An 11,720-nucleotide genomic window follows, 5' to 3' on the forward strand; every position below is an offset into this window, starting at 1 on the left:
TGAAAACACCTTTTCTTTCAAGTTATTTATAAAATTACAATGTATGATCTCACTTTTTTAAGGATTTCTGATTGTGGTATTTGGCAGAGCCTTAAGGTGGCTTAAGTCTGTTACTGGCCATTTTGATGTCAGCTAAAAAATTTTAATTGCTTTCTTTTAGCTGTGCAAGTAATATTAAAAAAGAAAAAATGGACAGAGGAGGTTGTGTTCACAGATTTAGTTGGGTCAGGCCTTTTTCAAGATGGAAAAGCTCTCGTGCTGTTGGGTGGGTTGGGGGCAGCAGTGGGAGAGGGAAGTTCTGTTTGCGGAAGGCAGGTGAAGAGAAGGGAGAAGGGACAGGTCTCTGCGCCCCAGGGCCGGGGAACCGGGCAGATTTCAGGGCGGCATTCCGTAGGCTTCCTTGGGGGGCTCAGGGACTGGAATGTCGTTCGTACTGTTGCTTCCAAGGGAAATGATATGCAAATGACACGTTAATTTCAGGAGTTGACTTGGGTGTGAGGTGAGGAAACGACATTGAAGTCTTTCCTCACGTAATAGAACAAATTGAATTCCAGATGAATTCTAAAGCTAAGGGTTAAAAAACCCAGACATACTCTTAGCAAGGCAAGGAGGAAAAACTAAAAAACAAAACTAAACAAAAAAAAAAAAGCCCCAGAAAAACAATAGCTTGAAGTGTATATTTTTCTCATCTGTGGATGGAGAAGAGCTTTCAAAGGATAAAGGCAGCCAAAGTAATCACAAAGGAAAAGGGTACATTTGACAGTAAAAATTTTTATTGACAAATAATATGAAATGAGAAAAACTAGAAGCGTTGGTCATTTGTGGAAAAATATCACAAAAATCCTAAGAGAATGATGTAATAAATATTACGAGGCAATTTGAAGAAGTAGTGTGTGAGAAAAGGTTATTGAGCCAAAGAAACTCATTAAAATAACAGGTCAAGTTAAACGAATTCCCACTTACAGACAGGGTACAGCGGGCTGGGTCTTCCTCAGTTACTGTGAGAATGTAAATAGTTAAAAACATTCCGAAAATCACATTGCACATATGTTACTGATCCTTAAAAACTTCATATTTTCTCTCCACTAACTTCATAATGTATTTCTATATGTCTAGCCAAGAATAGAAGAAAAATGTTTAATAGTGATTCTGTATTGATTGTGGGAGGTTGTTATGTGTATGTATTTTTAAAAATTTATTTTCAGTCGTAAAATACACATAAAATTTACCATCTTAACCTTTTTTAAGTGTACAGTTCAGTACAGCATTAAATACAGACATTGTGGTGCAACCAATCTTCAGAACCTTCTCATCTTGCAGAACTGGAACTCTGTACCCATTAAACCACTAACCACACTCCCCTTCCCCACAGTCCCTGTCAGCCACCATTCTGCTTTCATCTCTACGAATTTGACTACTCCAGACACCTCATATCATGTTTATTTATTTCTTGTTTTCTGGACACTGTGATAGGCCCAAGTTATTTAGATCATCAGGGAACAACGTTAATAAAAAAGCAAAAATAGCTTTTGAAATAAGACCCATTTTGAAGTTCAAAGTAGTCTGTGTATGTGTTTGTTGTTAATGATTTCTATTATTTTAGACCTCCCAAGCTGGATCAAAAGACAAAAAGATGGACCAACCACCCCAAGCCAAGAAGGCGAAAGTGAAGACCAGTACTGTGGACCTGCCGATTGAGAACCAGCTGCTGTGGCAGATAGACAGAGAGATGCTCAACTTATACATTGAGAACGAGGTGGCTGTTTAAAAGTGTCTTAGAACAATGAGCTAACTAATCAGTATGACCATGGCATTCAGACTCTTTCTAGTGATCCTTATGCACTTTTGGTTGTTTGGACTTTGAAAAAATGATGTAGACTTTTGGATACCGTGAGGACAAGTTTAAATTACGGATCCCATGGTGTGTCTGTCTGTTCACGGTGATACTAACGCAGCGTCTGTGTCGGTAGAAGCTCTGTTAAGAGATCTGTGACGTGTCTTTGCTGTAGGGGAGTAGCATTCAGTTTTGGGTGTGGATGTATGTTTGTTCCCTAGAGATTGGGATATTTGAGGTTGGGGGTCATGGAAGTTGATCAGTAGGAGAAGTCACATAGCGTTAATGGTGGCACTGTTTTGCTTACTCCTTCCCCGTTGCCAGTCACTGTGCAAATTCATTAACTCTTGTCACGGCGAGTGACGCAAGGTTTGGGATCCTGGAGCACATTTATTGTCCTAAGTGTTGTCTGTGAAGTTTCCTGTTAGGTACCCAGTGCATCTTAGAATAATTTTGTGTTACAGAAACTTTGGCATTTATACTGCATGAATAAATTTGACTTTTCTTCATATTCCATAATAACAACAACAGTATTTTTACCTTTTGACATTGAACCAGTAATTTCTTTAAAAAAATTTTTTAATTGTGGGTACAGAATGGCTGTGTGTCTTTGTAGGGTACATGTGCTGTTTTGATACAGGCATACAACATGAATTAAATCCGGTAATTGGGGTATCCATCACCCCAGGCATTTAACATTTCTTTGTGTTAGGAACATTCCAATTCTGCTCTTTTATTATAGTTATTTTAAAAGTATTCCCTAACTTAATGATTATATTTGCTTTGTTGTCCTAATATTGTTCATTCTAACTATAGATACACACACACACACACACACACACACACATATGTATATATTTTTTTGAGACAGAGTCTTGCTCTGTTACCCCAGTGCAGTGGCATCATGATAGCTCACAGCAACCTCAAACTCCTGAGCTCAAGCGATCCTCCTGCCTCAGCCTCCCGAGTAGCTGGGACCCCTATGGGCACACGTCCCGTCTGGCTAATTTCTCTAATTTTTGTAGAAATGGGGTCTTGATCTTGTTCAGGCTGGTCTCAAACTCCTGAGCTTGAGCAGTCCTCCCACCTTGGCCTCCCAGGGTGCTAGGATTACAGGTATGAGCACCTGGCCTTTACATTTATTTTTGCTTTTGAGTTTCTACACTGTGATATTTTTAATGCTTTGCCCTAGTGCCACCCACAAAAATCTCACTTCTTGGTCTCAAAATTTGTTGAGGACTAGTCTTCCAGCTCTGCTTTGTTGAGTGGCTCACAGAACTAAAAGGATTTGGTGAAGAATTCTCTATTTTTATAGTTCTGTTAGTATTTAAGTGGAAATTGTCTCAGTTGTGCTAATGTCTAATTAATGCGTAATGTTAATTTAATGTTCTCAGGGTAAGATGATCATGCAGGATAAACTGGAGAAGGAGCGGAATGATGCGAAGAATGCGGTGGAAGAATATGTGTATGAAATGCGAGACAAGCTCAGTGGTGAATATGAGAAGTTTGTGAGTGAAGATGTAAGTGTGCCACGGTTAGCCCAGCTGCCCTGTGTCTGCTGGGAGCATCGCTAAGTGGGTTAGAAGAGAAGTCTGCACCTCTGTGTGTATAGTAAAATTATTAAAAGTGTATTTTGTGTTGAGGGAGAAGTTTTATGTAGTTAATTACGTATTTCTTTATTAGTGCAGTGTTTCCTAAAGATAGTCTTTGCACAACATTTTAATTAAAAATAATAATTAAAAAAAAGAGGATCTTGTTCTGTTGCCCAAGCTGGAGTGCAGTGGCTTGATCGTAGCTCACTGCAGCCTCCAACTCCTGGGCTCACGCCATCCTCCCACCTCGGCCTCCTGAAAACTGGGACTGCAGACGGGAGCCGCGGGACCCAGTTAGTGTGCGTCACTTTGACAAATCAGTGTTTGGCACATTGAATGCTGCTGTTTACCATGTGCCTTTCTTTAGATCCATTCACTTTCCCTGCTTATTTTAACTCCCTTGCTTTTAAATGCACAGTTTCTGGTTTTGAAATTTTCAAACATGCCCCAAGTCTCCTATAGTGGAGAGAGCGTAAAACAGTAACCCCCCATACCTGTCCAGGGTAACATTTGCCAACATTGTTTTCTGTATCTCCCATCTCCGCCCAACCTGTGTTTTAAAGCAAATCCGAGATCTATCATTGCATTCTGTACTCGTGACTGTACTGGTGATTCAGCTGGTTTTTGATTGACCTAATTACAATATTTTCTTTATCTTTAGGATCGTAACAGTTTTACTTTGAAACTAGAAGATACTGAAAATTGGTTGTATGAGGAAGGAGAAGACCAGCCAAAACAAGTTTATGTTGATAAACTGGCTGAATTAAAAGTAAGTGACTCTTGAGAGCGAAGGTATCCTAAACCCTTGTTGAAGCTTCCAGAGAGAGGAGCTCAAAACTGGGAGGAATTCTCATGTCAAGTAAAGAAAGCAGGCTGAACATGTCTGATGAACTGTACCGTTTATGACGTAGGCTGATTATCATTCTCACTTTTAGAACCTCATAATAACAAAAGAATTGTGTTTGAAAATTGAGTTTAGACTTACAGTGCTTCATTGAATTGGAGATTTAGTGCATTGTTACTGTCAAGAGATGCAAAAACTAGCAAGATTTAGTCACTTCCTTAAAGACACCTGTAGGGCCTTTGGGGCAGAACTGTTTATGTAGTTTTGATTCTTGATAAAAGCAAAGTATCTTGTTTAGTATTTAAAAAATCTTGATCGTTAAACCTTAGGGTTAATTTGCAAAGTATTATCTAAAATTGAGGCTTTTTGTTTGGAAAAGGATGCAAATGCACAAGAATGAACTTTTCACATTTCCCTTTAGTTTTAGCTCTGGATTACCTGTTGTTTTTTTTTTTTGTGGAACTGGGCCATTATGACTACCTCTTGAGGGGAATTTCTCAAGGATAGTACCTGTAGTTTACCATACCATTCTGGCAATAATAGTAAGACTCTCCTTGAGGTCCTTCCTGTGTGTGTGTGTGTGTGTGTGTGTGTGTATGTGTGTGTGTGTTTTACCTTTTATTCTGGGAGATGTCAAACACGTGAAAGTAAAGAGACTATAGCTTTAGCTATTTTCAATTTATGGCCAATTTATTTATTTCTCTTTGTTCTACTCTGTTATTTGAGGCAAATCTCTCATGTTAAATTTAATCCAAAAATATTTTAATGAAAGAAAAATACAACCTCATGCTGTACCATTTATCACACCTAAAAAATTTCTTAACACTACAGTTTTCGCTTTTCAAGTTCTATTTATTTCATAATTGTTTTTTCAGTTGCAGTTAGTAAGGTTCATGCATTTTATTTGTATGACTCTTAAATCTGTGTCTGTAGTTACTTCATCATTTTTCCCCCTTATTTATTTGATGAAGAAACTGGATCGTTTGTCCTGTAGGATTTCCTCTAGTCTGATTTCACCAATTTTCTTTTCCAGGGTGGTGGTTAACTTTGTTAAATTGGTGGTTAGATCTAGAGGCTTCATCTGATTCAGGTGGCTTAAAAAAAAATTAAATACAATTTTATTTTAGGCAAGTATACTTCCTGCTTAGTGCTGTGTATCTCTGTTAAGAGGCACCTAATTTTTGGCTGTCTCCCCACTGTGTTTGAGAATAAGGGCTCAGGTGGCAAATGGAATCCACGCCACAGTGAGCAGTGTCGGGGCAGACCCTGCTGTCCCCCCCCCGAGGCAGCCTCCTGTCCCCAGCAGGTGGGGAAGGAAGTAACTTCTGCATAGCACGTGGCAATTAAATGTGCTTTATAATCCATCTTAGTAGAAACAGTACGACTCTTACATCTTAAGCTGCCCCGTGAAGAATTTGTATATTCTTTCTTTTAAGAATCTAGGTCAGCCTATTAAGTTGCGGTTCCAGGAATCTGAAGAAAGACCCAAGTTATTTGAAGAACTAGGGAAACAGATCCAACAGTACATGAAAGTGATCAGCGCTTTCAAAAACAAGGTACGTTCTTTCTTCCTTTCCCTACTCTTATTTTGGTAAAGATAAGTTTTGAGGCATTTACACAGTGTTTTTCTTCTTTTTTCTTTAGCTGTTGTTTAATAATACTTGTTTTATTTTGGATGTAAATGTAATGTGTAATGGTTTATAGACTCTTAATAAGAACCGTGGGATTTGCTGCATCCTTTTAATAGGTGGAATCTGAAACTGAGCAGCCTTGTTTAGTTCCCTTTTCCTGTCGTGAAACGCTTCATCTGTGTTCGACATAGCATGCTCTGTCCTGGTCCTTCTGAGAATGTATTAAGTGTGTAATTGGGTTTGTCACACAGTTGTAAGATTGTGACAAATTAATAGTTCTGAGCGCTATGTGACACGCTCCATAAATACATTGTCCCGCTGAATCTGCACCTTCCTAAGTACCCTTATGAAGTAGGTGGTAGCATCGGCCTTTCTAGATAACTTGTGACTTCTTCAAGCCTCACTCTCCTTAGGCAACACCCAGAGAGAGCTGGCATTTAGCCAGACCTGACTCCAAAGTTTGGGTCCTAACCACTCCGTTAGACTGTGGGTTTTTGATGTAATGTCAGTGTAAGAAACATTAAGAATGATAAATTGGGCTTTTTTTTTTTTTTTAATTGTACTTTTGAAGGGCCTTCTTTTAAAAATTGTATTCATTATTTTGGTTCTGAACTACCATGCCTAAACCTCAACTCTTGTATCTAATAAAATTTGTTCGCCTTGTGAAATTATTTTTATAAGAGTTTGTATCAAACATGTGCAGCTGTTTATACTGTTGAAACCTGTAAAGTACCACCTCATTTATTTTCTTGGCCTTTAAATCTGTTTCGTGACTGTTTAAAAAATTGTGGTTATGTTTCTTTTCTTGAATAATTTCGTGTCTGTTTAGATCGTGAGGCTAAATGTGCTTCCTTTTTTTTAAGACTTCATGTTTTTGAAAGATGGCAGCGAACTGGGCGGCATTCGGGGCGGGGAGACGCCTCTAACGCTTGTCTGCGCTGCCGCTGCCGTTGCAGGAGGACCAGTACGAGCACCTGGACGCCGCGGACATGGCGAAGGTGGAGAAGAGCACGGGCGAGGCCATGGAGTGGATGAACAGCAAGCTGAACCTGCAGAACAAGCAGAGCCCGACCGCGGACCCGGTGGTCAAGTCAAAGGAGATTGAAGCTAAAATTAAGGTGATTACGCCTTCATAGACGAGCCTGTCCTTGTCAGCCGCGTTGTGAATAGTCCTCAGGTGACGTTTGGAGGGACGTTCACCACTGCATGTTCGCTTCTGGGTTGGTGGTTGGTGGGAGAGGGTGGATTTGGGTTTGGCATGTCTGTAAAATTTGTTAGTTCATAGGAAACCACAGTTCTCTCTCTTACTCATTCTAGGAGCTGATGAGCATTTGTAGCCCTATAATTTCAAAGCCTAAACCCAAAGTGGAACCTCCAAAAGAGGAGCAAAAAAATGCAGAGCAGAACGGACCAGTGGACGGACAAGGAGACAGCTCCGGCCCTCAGGCTGCTGAGCAGGGCGCAGACACAGCTGTGCCTTCGGATTCGGACAAGAAGCTTCCTGAAATGGACATTGATTGATTCCAACACCTGTTTATATTAAAACAGACTATTATAAAGCTTTAAGTTGTCAACTTTGTTCTAAATATCAACTAGAGCAAGTGAATACTGAAGATTTCTTAGTTTTTAGGGAATTTTGGGGGAGGGGATATGTATGGAGCATTTTGACTTCTAAATAGTTAGATACAGAAATTAAGTGCATTGTATCTTTTTCATAATGGTACTATTTAGAAGCCCAGTTAGTCTTACTGAGCTTATGCTTCACTCCTTTTATGTTTAATCATGCGTCTGCAGGAATAGGTTTACATTGGAAAGTTGAGCTATAGCAGAAGCTATACCTGGCTATCCAGCAGACTTTTCGTTATGACTTCCGTGGCAGGAGCTCTAACTACGCTTCAGAAATCCGATGTGGAGATGGCCGCCGAGGCTCCCTGCCTGGCGTGGGAGGGGTCTCCCTCTGCCTGGGGGTGGCAGCAGAGCATGGCGGAGAGGAACAGCAGAGCAGCAAGGCTGTGCTCGGGCTTCTTTCCCCTTCGCCTCCACTCCCTCCCCCGTTCTCTGCCCCTTCTCCGCATGAAAGAGCCCCCATTATAAACGCCATGTTCTGCTCTTGGGAAAATAGACCCCCCTGACTTAGAGCAAGTTGTTAACTGAGGGTTTTAGACCTAGAGGCTCTTCCTGAAAGGATGTTCACTAATACCTCGAGCATCAAAGTCTCCAAATAATTTCCTCTTCGGAAAGTTAGAATTGGGTAGATGTACTGTCGGGTATAGGCATGGTAAATTTAACCGAGGAATCGATCCTTGTTAACTGTGGTGTAAAGATTTGTATCCTGGCCTGTTCAGGTGGGAGATGTTCTGTGTAAATTTGAGGTATAGCTTGAACTCCTAGGATAAGAGTTAAAATTTCTTTTTAGCTCATTCAGAATCACTTGTGTGTTAAGTGTTAATATCTGTCATCAGTATGTCAATTTGTACATGTTAAACAGCTGACAGATCATACAGAAAATGAAGATACACTGGATTGCACTGGATGAGTCTGACATTAGTGTTAAAGAAGTGCGGTGCCTGATGCCATAGCAACACCCCACTCTTACCTGTGCAGCCAGCGCCAGGCGCACCGAAGCATCCTCTGACCGCTGATCGGGACAGCGGTGGTAGGAGTGAGGCATTCTGGAAACTCCAAGGGGAGCCTGTATTAGAGGCCAGAGCTGGTACCTGCCTTAGAAACTCTTATGAGCTTTGTTGGTTACATTTTGGATCTTTGTAATAATTGCTATTCTGTATAACAGAGCATCTCTCTGATAATATTGGCCTATGTTGTTAGAAACAGGATTATATCTTGCATAGTTAGAATAAGTTTCTGTCTATCATGGAAAAGTTTCAGAGTGTTACAAGCTCCAAAATGCTGTCGAGAACAATTCTCAGAGAGGAGGAAGGTGGAAGTGTGTTCATGTTGGTACAAGCATGCATGGAGGCCTCACGGCACCAGGAGGGCCCTGTTCTTAGAGCATCCTCTGTTCGTTCTGTGCGTGTCATGCTTCGAGAGCTCCAGCCGGCCTGCTGGGAGGCCAGTGTCTGCCTGGAACTCTGGCTACAGGATTAAGCCAACCCTTATGCAACTGACTCAGTCCTTAATGGCCATTTCTTCTAAAATTTTTTTTTTGTGTGTGTGGGGAAGGGTCTAGGTGTTGGGATGGGGGGAACTTGAAGTTAAAACTAGAAATAAGATGATGTGGTCTGCTCGCTCCCTGTTCAGACAGGCTTTGAGACCAGCTGGGTTTACATGGAGGCCAGGCCATAGAGTGACAGTTGATGGCTTGTGTGTAGACAAGCATTTATCCCGGTTGCGTTACCCAAGTTGGTTTGTTAAAGCTCCAGGTCACGTTCTTACACTAAGAAAATCATTCAGTAAACATGAGACAAGTTTAGGAGAAACTAATAAAAGAAACCTGTCTTACACTCAAAGGAATGGTTTCCTTAATTTCATAATGAAGGTTGCTGCGAGTGTGTGTGTGTGTGTTTGTGTGTGCGCATGTGTGTGCCTGTGTGTGCGTGTGCGTGTGTGTTCCTGCGTGTGCGAGTGTGTGTGTGTGTGCTCGCGCGTGTGTGTTCCTGCGTGTGTGTGCGTGCACGGACGTGTGTTTCCAATAACAACTTTCCTCCGGGAGAAGGAGCCCCCTTAGCTTAGTTTCAGTTTGGCTTTCCCGGAGACCTCCTATCTGAAGAAGAATCAAGGTACTGGCTGGCAAGTTGCTTGCTCTTGTCTGCTCATTCTCTGCTTTTGAGTCTTGTCCCAGTTCCTCAGACGTAGGAATCCTTATCTTGCTCCTGTGACTGGGCTTTATTTTGAGGATTCTGACAATAGCCAAAAATGGGGTTATGGCATAAAGGTAAGCGCCAGGCCTGATGATCTTCCCAGAGAACAGCACGGCCCAGAGTGTGCCTGGAGCAGTTGCCAGCCGTGGCCGTGTGGGGCGAGTGTGCGGGGGTGTGTGTTGCGGATGTGGGGTGGTGAGGGGTGATCACGGGATGAAGCCAGCAAAAGCCTGAACCGCCGGGGGATGGGGCCTTGGAGGGGAGGGGCCTTGTTCCCTGGGGTCCTGCCACGTCACACAGTCCTGGTCTGGCTGTGCTGGGAGCAGCGGACCTGCCAGCAGGGCCTGTCCTAGTCACGTGTCCAAGGAACGTGTCTGATCCAAGTCTGGTTTCCTCCTGAGCTGCTCTGTCCCTGAGAGAAGAGTGGGCCCCTGGTAAGGTGAATATTAATAGCCTGGGACTGGCCACAAGTGTGCAGCCAGACCGTAGCTATTGATATTTTATGGGAGTATTGGGCTCCCCTGGAAAGAGTAACGGCCCTGTTTATCCAGGAAGTGTACCGGTGTCCCTGCACGTCACTGTGGAAGAAGGTGTTGGGGGTGAAACCAGGGCTGGTGTGAAGGTCGTATAGCTGGGCAGCTTCGGCTTGAAGTGTGTGAACTTCCTTTCAGAGCTTCCACAGGCTTCAGGCAGAGCATTAGACGCGAGTGGTGGGTGGGATGCTTTTCGAGCACGAAAGTGGTTTTTGTGGGGGAACTGTGAGAGGTGGTGGGGAGGGCTGAGAGATTGGGGTTCTGTTGCAGGAGGTCTTTCAATGGAGAATGACGGGGTGTTTTAGGAGTGCTCATGCGATGTGTGTAGAATGAGTAGGTCCTGGGGGAAAACTGGAGGTAAGTGGGGCTTTCAAAACAGGCCACTTAAGCCAGGCCTGGGGCTTGCACCAGTAACCCTAGTTACCTGGTTACTCGGGAAGCTCAGGCAGGAGCATCACTTGAACCCGGGGGTTCCAGCTGGGGGACAGCAAGACCCGGTCTCTGTTAAAAAATAAATAAATAAAAAATTCACGCTTGTGTGGACAGCCAAATGAAGGAGGAAATGGCTGTTCTCGGTACCTGGAGGAAAAGAGAAGGTTTGAGCCTGGCTCCATCTGAAAACCATGCTGGGATAGTGATTGTCATTTGTGGGGTAGTGACAAGGCAACGTGAGGTGGTCTTTAGGGGCCTGATGATTTTTGTTTCTTCATCTGGCCTTTGGTAGTATGCTCATCTGAATACTTGATCTATTTCAGTAATTTTCCAGTGGCTTTAGCAGAAAGGTGTCTATTTAAACTTTTACATGAGGAATGTAGGTTATAAAGCCACACAGGAGTCTCCCATGGTTGGAAAGAACATGAAAAGTGTTTGCATTAAAAAACTAGAAAGATTTTTTCCAAATGAAGTGGTTTCCTCAGGGTGGGATTGTGGGTGATATTTGCAAATTATTGCTTGTGTTTTCAAATATTTTTATGGTAAGCATTTAGGAATTTTACAGTGTTAAAGAACTGGAAGTATATTTTAAAAAGAATGGCTTCAAAGTTTAAAACCGGGAATAAAAGGTGTGTTTGGGTATGTGGAGCTTCAAGTCTTTTGGAGTCTTTGGAGATGATGGTGGGAGCTGGGATAAGATTGAGAAGTTGTACGGCTGGAGTTGAAAGGTTGAGGCTGCAGGTGGGTGTGGAAGGAAGCTTGGCTGGAGCTGCGGTTCTGGTTTAGGGAATGAAGGATTGTGTTCGGATGTGTCAGGAAGAGGAAGTGGAAGCTTTGAAAGAAACAAGGAGCTGCCAGAGAGGAACGATGATGCGTAAGGTGCGGGAGGAGGGGAGTCAGAGGTGGGAAGCGGCAGTGGCCAGCAGAGTGAGGTGCCGTGGGGTGTGCTTCAGAGGCGTAGGAGCTGGGCGGGTTATTGCACACTGTGGCATAGAGGTAAGTGCCAGGCCTGATACCTTCCCAAAGAACAGCATGG

The 11,720-nt window shown here is 42.8% G+C and overlaps 1 protein-coding gene across 2 annotated transcripts in view; it reads left to right on the forward strand.

The window, feature by feature from the left end:
- The window catches only part of HSPA4 (heat shock protein family A (Hsp70) member 4), a 40,023-nt gene extending 30,690 nt beyond the window's left edge, over positions 1 to 9,333 (forward strand). For both annotated transcript variants that reach the window (XM_069483618.1, XM_069483617.1), the window contains exons 14-19: positions 1,604 to 1,756; positions 3,229 to 3,354; positions 4,088 to 4,195; positions 5,707 to 5,826; positions 6,858 to 7,019; positions 7,219 to 9,333. In XM_069483618.1, the coding sequence (XP_069339719.1) occupies positions 1,604 to 1,756; positions 3,229 to 3,354; positions 4,088 to 4,195; positions 5,707 to 5,826; positions 6,858 to 7,019; positions 7,219 to 7,422 (873 nt within the window). In that variant the 3' untranslated portion in view covers positions 7,423 to 9,333. The remainder of the gene's footprint in view (positions 1 to 1,603; positions 1,757 to 3,228; positions 3,355 to 4,087; positions 4,196 to 5,706; positions 5,827 to 6,857; positions 7,020 to 7,218) is intronic.
- Positions 9,334 to 11,720: the final 2,387 nt, after the last annotated feature.

The sequence above is a fragment of the Eulemur rufifrons genome, chromosome 10 (genome assembly GCF_041146395.1).
Source record: "Eulemur rufifrons isolate Redbay chromosome 10, OSU_ERuf_1, whole genome shotgun sequence".
In the NCBI taxonomy this organism is placed as follows: Eukaryota; Metazoa; Chordata; class Mammalia; order Primates; family Lemuridae; genus Eulemur; species Eulemur rufifrons.